This window comes from Centruroides sculpturatus, unplaced genomic scaffold (genome assembly GCF_000671375.1).
Source record: "Centruroides sculpturatus isolate CEXI.00-Female unplaced genomic scaffold, Cexi_2.0 scaffold634, whole genome shotgun sequence".
NCBI classification, from domain to species: domain Eukaryota; kingdom Metazoa; phylum Arthropoda; class Arachnida; order Scorpiones; family Buthidae; genus Centruroides; species Centruroides sculpturatus.
This window is the reverse complement of record NW_019384759.1, coordinates 150,884-166,489: the sequence shown is the minus strand read 5'-3', so window position 1 is coordinate 166,489 and position 15,606 is coordinate 150,884. Positions and strand designations below refer to the sequence as shown.

At 28.6% G+C, this 15,606-nt stretch overlaps 2 protein-coding genes across 2 annotated transcripts in view; one reads left to right on the top strand and one right to left on the bottom strand.

Moving 5' to 3' along the window:
* LOC111628754 overlaps positions 1–1,984 on the top strand; it is an 82,844-nt gene extending 80,860 nt beyond the window's left edge. Inside the window, exons 29-31 of the mRNA XM_023372597.1 lie at positions 104–283; positions 359–546; positions 1,442–1,984. Of these exons, the coding sequence (XP_023228365.1) occupies positions 104–283; positions 359–546; positions 1,442–1,480 (407 nt within the window). The 3' untranslated portion in view covers positions 1,481–1,984. The remainder of the gene's footprint in view (positions 1–103; positions 284–358; positions 547–1,441) is intronic.
* Positions 1,985–6,341: 4,357 nt separating this feature from the next.
* Positions 6,342–8,382, bottom strand: LOC111628773 (tetra-peptide repeat homeobox protein 1-like). The gene is made up of 3 exons (XM_023372619.1): positions 8,287–8,382; positions 7,200–7,869; positions 6,342–7,070 (listed from the first exon to the last, which is right to left on the bottom strand). Exons 2-3 carry the CDS (start codon positions 7,853–7,855, stop codon positions 6,950–6,952), a joined length of 777 nt encoding a protein of 258 aa, XP_023228387.1. The 5' UTR covers positions 7,856–7,869; positions 8,287–8,382; the 3' UTR covers positions 6,342–6,949.
* Positions 8,383–15,606: the final 7,224 nt, after the last annotated feature.

Genomic DNA, 15,606 nt, shown 5'->3' with positions numbered 1-15,606 from the left:
TATTGAATAAATATTTACTGACATCAAAATACAAAGATACTGCTTAACATACATAAATTTTTATTGATTTTTAGTAGTGTATTTAAGAATAATTTTTTTCCAGGAATTCAAACAATTCATAATAAAGATACAGATAACAAACAAGATGAAGAAGTAACAAAACTTTTATATATAATTATTCCTGTCTGTTCTGCTATTGTCGTGATAGTTATAGTAATTGCTGTTGCTTGTTTGTATGTGTATTCAAAAAGGACACCTGTTGCTGTTCCAGCTCCATATATGCGTAAGGATTTTTAACATATATGTTTAAGTAACTTTTTTCTTCTCCCTTTTTATTTAACTTCTTATTTTTATTTAGCTTGTTCAAAAGATGTTTTTCACTATACGCCTACAATGCTTCCCAGAGCAGCACATATGTTGAGTTCTCATCGTGATCCACCATATAAACTGTCACCTTATGCAACAATGCCTCTAACACATTTTGATAAGGAAGAAGAACCAATATATGAATCTGTAGTTGATGAAATGAGAAACACAATGAAAAAGGTAAAAATTATTTGTGCTTTTATGAATTTTAAATAAAACCTAATTTTTTCTAATAAAATTCAGATTACCTAAATTTTTTCAAGTGTTTAATAATAAAACATTTGTTTTTATATCATTATATAGAATATTTAACATTAACGCTTTATTCAAATGTAAAATAAATTTTAATTCAAATCTTATAGCTGTTAACTATATATTAATAATGGTAACTAATATTTGGTAAATTTAATTTTCGATAATATATTACTCAACTTTAAATGAATTCCTTTAAATGAATGGAATGTTTATACATAATTTCTGGTATACTTTTTTTAAATGATGATTAGAAAATTTCATAAATGATTCCTAAATCTTGAATCATATAGAAAAATTTGTATCAGAAATAAATTTAAATCAAAAGTAAACTTTTTATTTGTTCTATCTTGCAGCTTTGTTGGTTTTTTTTTATTGTATCAATCATATTATGTAATTAAAGTTTTAAAGTTAATTCTTTATCTGTTGATATAAAATATAAAAACTTGGAAATTAGCTTATACAATACAATGAAACTGTTTTGACACTGTATTTAAAATAGAGCAACTTTTGAACAATTCAACAATGTAAAAACAAAATTAATTTAATGTTATTTTAAAAATGACTTAATACAAAAATTACTATTTTATACTTATAAGCTAAAGTATAAAATATATTTTAATATGCTTGTACATTATGAATAGTTAATGTAGTATTGTTTATAAAACAATATAACAATATACCATATTTACTAATCTTTAAATAGGTTAATAAATGTAATAACTATATAAACTATAAGTAAATGTCCTATTTTTTCTAGTTTGATTTATGTTATGATAACAATACTAGACATGCCTGTTATACAATTAACTTTTTTTTACAGAAAGAAAAAGAGCTACAATTGAAAACCTTGAAAGTTTAATTAACAAGAAAATACTTTTAATTGTCATTTTGTTATAAGTCAATGTAAGTTGAGTCAAGATTTAATGACTAATGTGCAATCTCACCATCGTTGTCAGTGTCAATTTGTGGACTACACGTTGAACTAAACCACAGTGATTGGGTGGGCATTTAGTAAAATGAATTCAAATGTTTCTGTACTATAATGTAGATATACGAACACATTTATAATATTTTTATGAAACTTTTGTATATTTATACCATTTTAATTATCATGTAGTTTTAATGAAATAATGCAGCTTCAAATTTAATTATTGAACAAAATGGAATTTAGCATAGTATATACATTTTATGTACATTGACATTTTGATTATTTTAATAATCTAATATGCTGCTCAAGCTGTACTTATAATGCACTTTCTCCGAGTAAAGATAATCTAGTCTCAATTTATTCTAAACTTTAGAATAATTGAGTGAGTGTAATTGTATAAAGTTATTTGTAATAAATTAAAGTTTTTTTTTATTATACAAATGTTTGTTTTAATTTAAAAAATTGAAACATTTTAATTATTTTAACATTTATATCTTAAATTGATAAATTAATAATATACACGTATATAAATTTTAGTAAAATCTACACATACACTATGAAAGCTTGGATTATATATATTATTTGGAACTTTAAGAATAAATTTGTGAAACAGTTATTGTGGTATGTCCATTAATTCAATACTTCAGTAAACTTTCATTCTGCAAGAGACATCTACTAAATGTTGGGCTTCAATTTGAAAAATTGTAGACCTATAAATTCCCACTGTTGTCTGTATGTCTGTCTGTCTTTCCTTAATTTCAAAAACTGAGTTATATAGTTGAAAGACAAGACTAGATATGAAAAGTTTAGGGGAGGAGGCTCCAATTAAACTATATATAAATTTCCAATGCAAATCTGACGTTGTGTTATTTCAATTTAAAAATTTTTTCCTAAATTGTTAGATAGATGACCAGCATGACTCTATTGTTAAAGAAAAAGTATGATGTACTGTACAGGGGTAAGCCACTACTAATTTTAAGATGGAGAGCATATATTTTAAACAAAATAAATTTAAAATGTAATTAAAAATTGCAGCCCAGCATTGTGATGTCGTCAATAAATAATTGCTGGTTCTGAAATAATTTTAAATTATATCTGAAACATTAAAGTGCAATTATTAAATATGGGATGTTTAAAAATCTTTATGAAACAAATATATACAGTTTACCCTCCAATAGCTGCCACCATTTAAAAGTGATATGCATTCCAAAAAATGGGCATCATTTTTTAGCAACATTTCTTTTTGAAATGCTTACAAAATAATCTCCAAACAATGACCATTTTTTTGTTTTCATCAGTATTTGTTGTTTTTAAAAAATTGACTGTATGTTATATTTATGTAAACATGATTTTATTATAAATTAATCATGTTTAACAACAGTATTTTATATATAATAAACATATAAAGTCTAGAGTCATCTTAATAAATAGTGCTTAACAGTAGTTTTTGTTGAAGATTTATTTTATTTAGTATTATTTAATGAGCATAATACAGTTTTTTGTTAATTAAGATTTTTAGAAAGTAAAACTTAAATTATTCCATTCTTTAAATTTAAAATATGAGCTAGAAAAACCATAAATTATAATAGTAAATAAAAAAAATAATAAAATTATTTAAAAAAAACTTGATCTACATTTGTTTAGCTGTTAACTTTATATCTGCTGCAATAAACAAAGCTGTATCTTTTTTCTTCTTTGCTTGAAAAAAATTAATTAAATTAGTGAAAATAGTTGTTATAAATTATTGATATCATTTTTAACGTATATTACATATCTGAAAATCAAAAAATTTTACTTTCTTGAATCTTCAAATATTAACTTCCTGTTTAATAAGGTCAAGGTTACTGAAGAAATCATGCTTAGTATAATATATATAAACTGAACTTTATTTGAGGATGTACAGATATTTTAAGTTGACTAACATACAAAAAAATATTAATTTTTTTTTGTGTGTATCTCTTATAATGTAATGGTTCTTCAATAATGGTTGTAAATATGTTATTTCATTTAGCCTTTGAAACAATTTTTCGTGACAAATGATAATTTTCTATCTTTAGATTTATATTTGTTACAAAATTCTATATATCATACTGTAAAGCGCCAAATTTCCTCATAACTTTTTATATGATTGATAGAAATTTTATGGTAGAATAGTTGTTGAAAGCACAAACTTGTCCTTCAAGTTTTGTTATATAAATTAAATAGATTATTTTCTTGTTAACTGGAGCATTCGATATTGTTTGACACGCTGAGAAATGATCAAAATTTGAAATTATCTAGCACCATCATACTGAATACGGAAACTGCATACAATGTATTTACGTATACGTTATACATCTTACGTATTTTACTATTAGGAAAAAACAAAAAAAAATATAATTATCAGAATCATAAATATTAAAGATATAATCAAAATTCTTCATAAAACATCTAAAGGGGTCAAAATCAAATCAGCTACTGAACTAGAACGCGTACTATAAAAATTCTGACCTAATGTGCCCGGCCTTCCGACATTCTATTTTATGTTTTATAAAAAAAAAATTACATGTATATATAGTTAAAATCCTCATATTCGTAATGTTGAATTCTTATATTTTTCCTTCATGAATTTAAGTCGTGACGGGTCTTATGCTAAAACGTGACTTCAAAAATTTTCCTTAATTTTGCTCCAAAAGCAGTGTAAAGTTACGGAGCATAGAAAGATATTACTTCTGGTCTGTCCACGTTCAAGCATATTTAAGTTTGGCATTAGTTCTGTGAAAATGCACCCGGATGGATTAAATGTTCCGGATCAAAGACATCGCAACTGACCTATCGATAATTTAAATCTTTAATAACGAACAAATATCATTCAAGCGTCAATAGCAAAGAACATTTTCAAGCTGTAATGAATTGAATATTACTAACAAATCCTTAATGACATGTCTCAAATTAGGTCAGAAGCACCATTGGTTTTAATTTCAAGTTCGCATGTTCAAGGATTAAGTAAACGAACCACACCTAATCACTTTGCAATCTGTTGATTCATTCAGTTTGCTTTGCTTCAAATTCTCGTATGTTGCTATAAATAGAATTGCAAGTGAAGTGTGACTTCACGTAGCTCATTGCATTGGCTAGTTTACTGCCCTTGTAGACTTTCTGCTGGGTGTAATAAATGTATCTATATTACTCTCATATTTAATGCATTCTTAGCATCTCATCACCTTCAAAAATTGTGCCGTGACATCATTTTTACATCAAAACGACTTCCGTACTGATATCAGCCTGAGGACCGACAGACAGACAACTCCCTTCGACAGCCTGCAGATAAACGGAAACCCAGATTTTTTTTATTTGAACTACATTCTATATTTTCCATAATCGCAAATTTATTGTCGTAAATCCATCATCGTCGTCGAGGTGCATGTAACCGTAGAAGATATTAAGTGCATAAATCATGGTTGTCACATATGTTCATTATTTTTTGAGATTTTTCTTATGTAATAACGTGTTTTGACGTCAGTGGGTACAAATTAAAAAGACCGATGATGCAGACTTGAAATATTATTGCATACAATTCACGTATTTCTATTTTTTCTTTCTTGTTTTTCTAAATCAAATTTTGCGCTTGACCTAACCCATTCTGGATTTTGGTAAATTTGAAGCTTGTCAGTTGTTTGAGTGGTTAAATCAACATGAACCTAACCCACTTTTTTGAATATCAACATGTGAATTTTTTCCCGATTGTTTTCCTGGCAAACTGTTGTTAAGTAAGAAAATTATGCACGAACTTCTTAACCAAAACTCCTCCAATTTTAAATAATGTCTTCTTTAATTGAATATATTTAAACAATAAGAAAAAGAAATCATCCACGTACGGTAATTTTAATTTCGAAAGGACAATTTAGTTGTGTCTAGGTCAAATAATGATCCTCTAGAAGCAATCGAACTACAATACAATCCAATTAAGTAATTGATTTGTCCTAATTTGACAAATGAAAGAACAAAAACAAAGTCTTTATCTCTTTTGTTTCCATTTTGTAAAAAAATTAATAAAATATCTGGAATGCCCATAAAAATTATATTACTGAGATATTTTCAGGTTTAAAAGGCAGTTCTTTACTTTATGAACGAAGAAAGTGACATTATCGTTCTTACTTTCCCCAAGTATGGATACTAGAAGACATACGATAGGTAAAATAAACGTTTTAAAAAATTGTCGAGTGTACTACAGGATTATTTTTTTTTTCTAATTCTTTTTTTGGTTTCCACTCTATTAAAGAATTCTTAACACGCTTGTTCCAAACGCCATTAAGTTCCTTCTCTTGACACGCCAAGATCCGTGTTAACAACTTCATAGAAACGCATTGTATAACAGTACAGGATGCGTGTTATTGGAATGTTTAATGCGAAAGTAACGATCTGGAGAATTCCATTTGTTTTTTAGGATCTTAAATATTAAAGAAATTTTATATTCTGCATAAAAATGAATAACATTTTTAATTAAATCGAACCGTTTTCTTGACTTTGACTAAATATGAGAGAAATATTCGTTACGCCCTGAAATTTTTAATAGAAAATCGTTTTTTTTTATTTAATTAAGGATAAATTGCGCGTGGTTTTATATTCTTTTCATTTATAATTGTGTCCGTTAAAATAAAATTTAACATAAAACATAATTGCATAATAATATGACAATTTTTATTTACATAATTTAGTGCATACAGCGGCACATGAAAAAAAATATTATTGCATTTTAAAACAATCTCCAATAAGTCAGTAAAAATGTAGTGAACGGTATAATGTATATTTATTACTTAGATATATATGAAAAAAATACTGTTAACATAAATATTGACAAAATATAAATATGAATTATGCTTATACATCTACAGAACTTTGTGCTTTTCTTGGAAAGTGATACAATAGACAGATTGCCCTGAGTGACAAATAAAAGCACAAATTTATAATAATATTTTAAAAGTCACTTGAAAAAAAATAAATTAAGATTATTGTCCTTCTTTTAAACGATTCACGTACATAAAATACAACCAGTTTCGGCCGAAACAAATAAGGAAAACCGTTGACTTGGTTAATAAAGTGTGTCATGTGCATAGTGAAGAAGGCAACTTAATGCTGGAACTAGAAAAGAACTACAGTTGCTACTAGAAAAAAAATAATGAATAAAGGTGCTTTGGTATGAGGATCCTTGAAAGAAGCATGCTTTCCAAAATTAAGAGTGCTTTCCGAAGGTCAGAAGGATATCGGCTTCCCCACCTACATGGAACCTACACAGATAAAGATGAAGCAAAGAACTTACCATAAACCGAAAGAAAGTTTCCGAGTTTTATTAGGAATATTTTAGTAACTAAATCGTATTTAAATCATGCTTCATTCCAAATTTTCATGATGCATGTTGTCCTAATAGCCACCACCATGTTTGTCAAGACCATACCCTCCGCCTCCGCCTCCTCCTCCTCCTCCTCCTCCTCCTCCTCCTTTTCCTTTGCCTCCATGGTATCCATCATGAGCATCGTCGATGCTGTTAAAATCGATTCGTGTAAGAATTTAGGCTTAAGTGAACAAATAACGTGTCGATACGTTCCACGTCATTAATTCGACACGTGGTTTAACGATTTTAAAAACAAGGAAAAATAAAAAAATTACTTACAAAACTGGAACTGGCTTTTTGATGATTTCTGGAATCTCCTTGATGATTTTGATGAGCTTGGGTATCTTTTTTGGCACGGGAACAGGCACAGTCTTGTAGATGGGCACGATATACGGCTTCGGTATGTGTATCGGTACCGGTATAGGCACGTGTTTGGGAATGGGATAAGGTTTAGCAACTGGTACTACTACAGGTTTGGGTATCTTGATCTTTATGGGAAGTGCTACTAATTTAGGTATTGGTATAGTGTGTGGTATGGGTATCGATTTTAGAACAGGTACAGGTTTGTGAAAATGTTTGATCACCGGTATTACATGTGGTACAGGTATAAATTTTGCTAAATGCAAAGGTTTTAAAAAACTAACGTGTTTCGGTACCGGTACCGGTATTGGGGCAGGAATATGTTTATGTATGGGAATGTGTTTGGGAATGTGCTTCACTATAGTCTTTATAGGATAGCCGTAACTTTTATGGGATCCTCCATAGCCGAAACTTTTATGGGATCCTCCAAAGTCGAAACTTTTATGAGATCCTCCATAGCCGTAACTTTTATAGGATTCTCCACCTCCACCGTAACCACCATAATGTCCACCATGCGTGGGGTCGAGCGCAAAAAATATAAACGTTAGCAGCGTTAAAGTCGATGCAGTCAACATGGTTGAATGAATAACTGAAAGACAATAAGAGTAATTAAGCGTAAAATATATTAAATATCCGTCTTGTTTACTATTTTAATTATAATTGTAAATTAAACATAGTTAAGTTTTATTGCTTAATTTACCATTTAAAATTTAAGGATTACTTACATACCTATATTACGTACGAGTTTAGATGCTATAAAACGCTTAGCCTTCTCCAAACTGAATCTTGACAGACTAAGTTTAGTATAATAGAAGGTCACAGTCATGCAATGTAGAAGCAATCATTTTGCTTCACTAACTCCGCATCTCTGCAGAGGTTATGTGACCGAATGCATGGTTTGACACAACAGAAATATAAAAACAGGTAGGTTTAACGGACTTAACTGTTATTTTATGTACTATCTTTTCTTTTTTTTATTTATTTTTTTATTAAATCGTAGACTTACCTTGAACTGCCGCAACTACACCAGTGCAGGATAGAGAAGGCCTCTTGGCCTTTTAACTTAAACTGACGAAGAGCACCTAGTATACGCTTGCTATGTTTATTCGCCTGAGAGAATTATAATCACTGGGTCAGCTTTGTTTATATACTGGCCCATCCCTCCTCCTCTGTCCTGAATGGTTGTTCTACATTTTATCAAACAGGTTGCCCTATTTTTCCTCCCGTTCTTCCCCTTAGGGATCTCTTCGCTGCAGGCATTGAAGGTTAAGGTCTTGCTTCTACGCAAATACAAAAAGATAGCGGTAATCATGTGATTACGTGATGATGAGCATGCGTAGTCCGATGGCAGATAACCCAGATGATTTACCGGATGTGGCCCAAATACTGGTGATGGATGGAAAAGAAAAAGAAATACAACATTGTATTGAAAATCCCTTTTGGATGTAGGCTAAGCTTTGATATATATTAATATAGGCCTATATACACAAAGAAATTGAATTTGTAAAATTGCTCTTTAAAATTAATTTAAATTATTTCTTATTATAAAATAATAATAATAATTTCATTTATAAAATTTCTATATTCATATTTTTAATGGTAAAAACTTCAGCTTATCATCTGAAAATCTTGGCAGAGGCATGGGAATTTTTTGAATTAAAATGGAAAAATTAATTATTGCATTGTAAGAAGGGAATACGTTTGTTTACTCCCTTTTACAACAGGAAGTTAAAAGTCAATTGAACTGTTGTAATTTATCTAAAAGTGCAATCTTATCAGACAACCAGATAAAAATCACTTTGTATGTGTTCAATAATGGTTACTATAAATAGTATTGGACTATTAGGTTTCAACTACAGGTTCAAGAGGTCTTGGACCGTTATAAAATACTTAGAAAATAATTTATTCTCTCCCTATTTTTAAATTGAAAGTCGATTTTCGATTCTTCTTATCTTCTTGTAAGGTTTTCCCGAGATTATTTTTAAAGAATGGTATTTCAATATGTGACTCCTCCTTCGACTAAGGAGGTCGTATACAAGGATGTATTGTCGGTTTTATGTTTTGAGATTATATAATGTGTGGAAAATTTTACATCCTGGTGGGAATACCACTGATTTGTTTCGTGTCTTCTATATTTAGTGGATTTTTAACACAATTTTTGTATTACTTTTATTATTTTTTCTTTTAAAAATTACTTTTAAAAAAAAGAAAACCTATTGTTATTGGGAAAAGCGCATATATTTTTATTTAAAAAAGAAATCTTTAAAAATATTGCTTTAAATTGAAGATTTATTAATGGATTCAGCTTTTTTTTCTTGTAATACAGTCGAACCTGCAATAAAGGCCACCTCCCAACAACGGCCACCTGTAAACAGTGATCATTTTTCCATAAACTTTTTTAAAACAAAAAGATATAGTCTATAAAATAATCTCTAAACAACGGCCATTTTCACTTTAGTGGCCGTTGTTCGCAGGTTTGACTGTATAATATAATTGGAATATTGGATCATTTAAATATATAATTATTCATAACAGAAATATACCCTGTAATTTTAAATGGAATTTATTTAATTTTGGAATTCCCCTCTAAAAAACAATTGTGTACGCTAAAGATGAGAGTATTTTATAGAAAAAATTAATTAATTAACAATTCAAATATTCATAAAATTCGATATAACGCTGTTATCTTATTTCAGTATCTGGAAATGAGTAATTTTATGCACTGAATATCTATTTTCAGCAGCAGAAACTAGTTAACATTATACAGGCGGAGGAGACGAAAATTTTTGTAAAATTTTAATGATAATTGCGAATTGGGGAATTTAGGGCCTTCCTTATGAATTACTTAACCCATTGACCTAGCCGGACTTTCTATAAAATGATGTCATCAGACCTACCCATACTTGGAACCGAGCCTCTTATCTTTAAAAGGTTGATGAACTCGTGAATGAGTCTACGTTTCGCTTTGGGTTTTCATTCTTCTTCTTCTTTTTTTTATTTATTTTTCTCGGAAAAGGGAAGTTTAAATAAATCAAAATTTAAATATCGGCATAAATATTTACGTGAAAAATTGATCGACGTTCCGTTATTCGGTCCAAATATCCGAAAAAATTTCCTTTTCTGACGAAGTAAAAACGTCCTAGCAATAGACTTGACCTATATCATAAGTGTATAATACACAAATAAATATTTTTACTTAAAAATCGATCCACTTTCTTGTTCAATTTCTATGATTTGTTTTATCCTAGAAATATTTTATTTACCTCGAATTAATTGGAGCAGATATTGGGAGATTAAACGGATCATCTATAGAAATAAATATGCTGTTGTTCGTATGCATGCGATCCAAAATACATTTAAATGGGCTAACTATATGGTATTTATATATGACAAGTGGTGTTTACATGAGTCAATGTCACACTAAATCATTTTTATGGCAAAATTTGGATGAAATTAGATTTTGTTTCGTCTCAAAATTGAATTTTAATTACGTCATTTATGAGCATGTCTACTCATAAATGACGCAATTGTTATTATGAACGAAACGAATATTGTTATGAGCATTAACACTAAAACGTTACTAAAATCGTTACACCAGCTTAATTTTTGCGAAAAAATCGCGCAAAATAATAAACTTTATGAGCTGTAGGCCTACACAGAGTGACACTAAAAGTCAGTTAATCGCTCAAACAAATTGTTAAAACTTGTTTTAAAAAGTTAATTTAATTTGTTAAATCGCTGTAAATTGTATATTGAATAGGAAGGAACAGTTTTTATAAAGTCTGTAATTAATTAACTCCAATAATACAGCAATTTAGTCCTTACATTTGTTAACTGATTTTTGGACCACCAAGTAATAAATTTATACGTAAAAAAATAAGCTAAAAAATTATTTAAAAGAAAATTTTTGTTTAAAGTTGGTTAAGCGGAAAAAGTGTAAAAAGATTTACAAGATTATAAAAAAAAGGAGAGTAAAATTAAGTATTATTTCTCACGTAAGGTGCAAACGAATGAAATTAAGGAGAAATTTTTTTTTTCTAAAATAATAACACGAAGAGAAGATTTTCTTTGTTTCCAAGTTTTTCGTCCTGAATAATTACAGGAAATTAAAAAAGAGGGTCAATCCGTACACACAATATGCCCCAGCAATGCACCTTAGGGACGAGTTGGGTATTAGTGAACCAATCGTCAACTTGGTCTAGTTTCATTGGATTCAAGGTCATCGGGATAGAATATTTCCTTCAAAATTTTGGAAATATATCATCATCATCATCATTATCATCATCATCATCATCATCATCCATTTTATCTACTTGATAAGTTTGATATTTAGCTATACTCTACTTATTGGTTAATTAAATCTTTATTTTGGATTAGAATTAAAAAATATTTACAACTTTTGATTTTAATTGGAGTACTTGTAATTTAATACTTTATCAATTTCTCTACTTGAATTCTCTTACCACCTAATCACTTTGCAATCTGTTGATTCATTCAGTTTGCTTTGCTTCAAATTCTCGTATGTNATTCTTCGTGTGTTTTCTTGCAAGTTAAAGAATGTTTTCATGTTTTGTGCTTATTTTTTCTTTCTTAAAAACTTCTTATTTCTTTCCTCCTTTCAATGCTTGGCGTATATTTCTCCCCATTTAACGCTTCGCATCAATTTTTCTATTGTCGATTTCTTCCCTTTTATTTCGTCATCGAGTGTTTTTCCTGCGTTTCATACGTAACACCTCCTTCGTTTCCTCTACTACACACGTAAACAGAACGCTTCTCGATTCAGAACGAGGAGAAACAATTTAAAAATCTGCCCTCTTATAATGGGATCTGGCCTTGCTCCTTGATAGGGCCTCGCGCAGCACTCACACCACATGGGGGATTATTTCAGCTACTATCTTATTTCATTCTTTCTCATTCACCTTCTTTCTCTTTCTCTCTCTATAAATAAATTGCAGATGTTTTTAGACAATGCATTTAGGTTTATTACGTCATAAACTGGGCAGTGTTTCATGAGAACTATTAGAAAAACCTATTAATGTAAATCCTGTGTTGATTTTTTTAAGTTAATTGTCTTACTTGTTTTGTCTTCTTAAGTCTCTACTAATTAACTACACGAGAAAATTTTTATAAAAAATAAAAATTTTAATTCAGTAACAGTACCCAAAATCACTCGGCGTAATATTTACACTTTGTATTTTGAGAGTTCAGAAGGGGCCTTGGGGCATTGTTCTCATTTCCAGCCATATCGCCGGTATTAACACACGACTGTATTTTTTCCCACCTGTCCATCATTTGTGAACTTTTATAGCAATAACCATAAGTAGGTTGTACAAAATACTACAAGTGCATAACTTTATTTATTACCCAATTCTATTGGCATTTACAATTTACAACTTTCAGGAAACCTCTTATGCTTCTCGAGCATGTTTATAACAAAGGAAACAGCAAATTACACAAATCTAAATCGACGAGTGTCCTATAAGATTAAATTAAATTAATTAAAGTTTTCTTATATATTAGAGGAGGTTTTCGAGTGTGCTTTAAGCAAGGGGAGCTTTCTATATAAATATATACAATGTAAATCCCACACCACACGATGCCTGATATTATTTAGAATCTAGATAAGCGTGTCTGAGATTTATAAAGGCGCAAAGAGACCATTAGACATAGCCTACGTTGCCTAAAATATGCCTAAAATTGCCAGTGTACATTTAAATCGAAACGTAATTTCTCCCATTTTTAAAAAGATAGAAGTAAACAATACAGATTTTTAGTAAAAAAATCTTTGTAATTTATTTATAAAATTGATGAAAATTATATTTTGACCTTGATATCTTCAAACAATTTGTACAAGAGAATGAAGTTAAACAATTCTCCACAAATTATTCATTTTGAAATTTGACATATACAACCTATTGTGTAAAATACACAATGTTCTTTCGTTCACGTGGTTGATCTCTCGGTCAGGTAAATCAAACTGCATCCCTCCTGCTTGACCGTAAAGGTCAGAAATTGAGCATTTCATGCTGTAGACTTCTTTTTGCTTTTCTTTTCAAACTGTTTGTTATATATTTGTTGGAATTTTTATTATTTTTTGTTTCTAAAATTTAATTTATTATTATATTATGAAGCTTAATTATATATATAAAAACCTTGTTGATCCACAAAATTATTCATTTTAAATGGCTAATTTATTAAGCATGTGAATCAATGACTCGTAGTTCTAAAAAATTATATGAATGAACCTCATAAGTTGTTAATGGATACGTCGATCAATATAGTTCAGCGCTTCGTATTTAGGTCCATTTTTTTAATAATCGGTATCAATTTCTTATAAAATATTAAAAATACATTTAATTTATATAAAACTCAATTTTAATTAGTGTGATTTTTATTATTTTTAAAAATTTTTATTAATTTTTAATACTATTCAGTTGCAGGGGTGCATTCTTTTTAATTAAATTCCACACTAATTCTTTGAGATAATACAATAAATAGAAATTTATATATTATTTTTATCATTAAGCTAAAGAAATAATATCATTTTAATAAGAATTCAATTAATTATTTTAAATTAATTTTTTATAAGATTATGTTTATTTATAAGCGTTATAGACAATTAAAATTTGATTGTTTTTTTCTTTTTTTAATGTAGAAAAAGGTGTATTGATGAGAAATATCAAGAGAAAAAATTGGAAACCCTCTTCCAGAATAGTTTTCATCACATTTTTAAAGTATGTTTTCATATGCCCTTCAATTTTAATCAATACCTACTAACCCATATTTCTGTTGAACTGTAACCACACATCTTTTGCCAATTATTTAAATTAATTATAAAATTCAACATTATTAAATCTATAAAACACGAAAAAAATATTAAAAAAGACGAAAAAAATCTCCAGCAAAATTCTTCATCTCGAAATTTTCTAGAATTTAAAAATAATCTAACTAGAACATCGTTACTTACGTATACATAAGAAACATCTATGAACAGGTAAACAAACAGTTTCGAGCCTTACATAACAAAACCGGATCATGATTCTACTCAGCCAAATAAAGAAAAAACAAACAAACAAACAAAAATTAAAATAAAATAAAATAAAATTTATGTCATATCACTTCGGCTTGTAAAATGAACATTTTTGGTTTCGTGTGCCGAAAACACGAAATTATTAAGGAAAATATGAGGAAAAATAAATATAGAACTATTATTTTATCATATTCTTTGGTTTCACTTCAATCTTTACTAATACAGTTATGTATATAGGCTATATTATGTATAAATAAGGATAAGTACGGTACATCAATTGTGATGTCATAAAAGATGAGGGATTGATGCCCCCTCCCTATTGTAATGAAATTCAAAAACCGCATTAAAAATAGATACAAATGTAAATTTAAAATTATTATTAAATATTATATTTAAAATGATTAAAATCAATTAAAAGTAAATCTTGTAGAGTAGATGGATCGTCTAGACACGTTTAAATGGGACATAGGAACAGAACACGAGGCATTTCTTGTTACGCTGTTAGAAACTGTTTACCATTAAAATATTTAAAATTATATTTAATTTTTAATAATAATTGTATATGGATAAGATATTTTAAAATTATTTTAAGTAAAATTAACAATTTAAGTTCTATTTATTATTATAATAGTATGAAACTCATATTAGTATAACTAAAATATAAAAAAATAACTGTTTCAAACTATTACAGTAATAAACGGAATGTATATAATATATTTTAAAATATATAATTTTTCATATAAAATATGTAAGTGAATTGTACATATATACACGTGTATGTGTACAATACGTACTTTATCTATAGATAATCTGTATCATATAGGCTACATAAAATTTTTATAAGCTTTTTTTTAATTTAATGGGGATATCCATTAATTAATTACGTGTACAGTTTTTGAGCCACTTCTGAGCCCCTCCTCCCTGTAGTGTACAACGATATACTTTTGATAGCCCTCCCCTTTAATTACGCGTGTACTATAGTTTTAAAAAGCTTTGAAAATGTTTTCTGATAGTTTTTACAGAAGAAATGCCTCTAATACCTTAAAAAAATCCAGGTAATGCACCAGCCCTCTCCCCTTCGTGTACAATGACGTACTTTTTCAGACTCTCCTTCCCTCTAAACTGCATACGTGATTAAAAAACGGCCCCTGAGAGAGTTTAAGAGAGTACAAATTGTAGAACACGTGTACGGATCTATAACGGTGTCATAAGAATATTTGATTAAATATCTCTTGAAATATATCTCAATAATTTTTTTAAAATATTAATTAATTATAAATTAGATCATTTACAATT

Bases quoted from the DNA above. Each gene is read 5' to 3' on its own strand.
- LOC111628773 (XM_023372619.1), bottom strand. From the start codon at position 7,855: ATGTTGACTGCATCGACTTTAACGCTGCTAACGTTTATATTTTTTGCG. The intron at 7,071-7,199 runs GTAAGTAATTTT...CGATTTTAACAG, and splicing joins AAAAAGCCAGTTCCAGTTTT to CATCGACGATGCTCATGATG.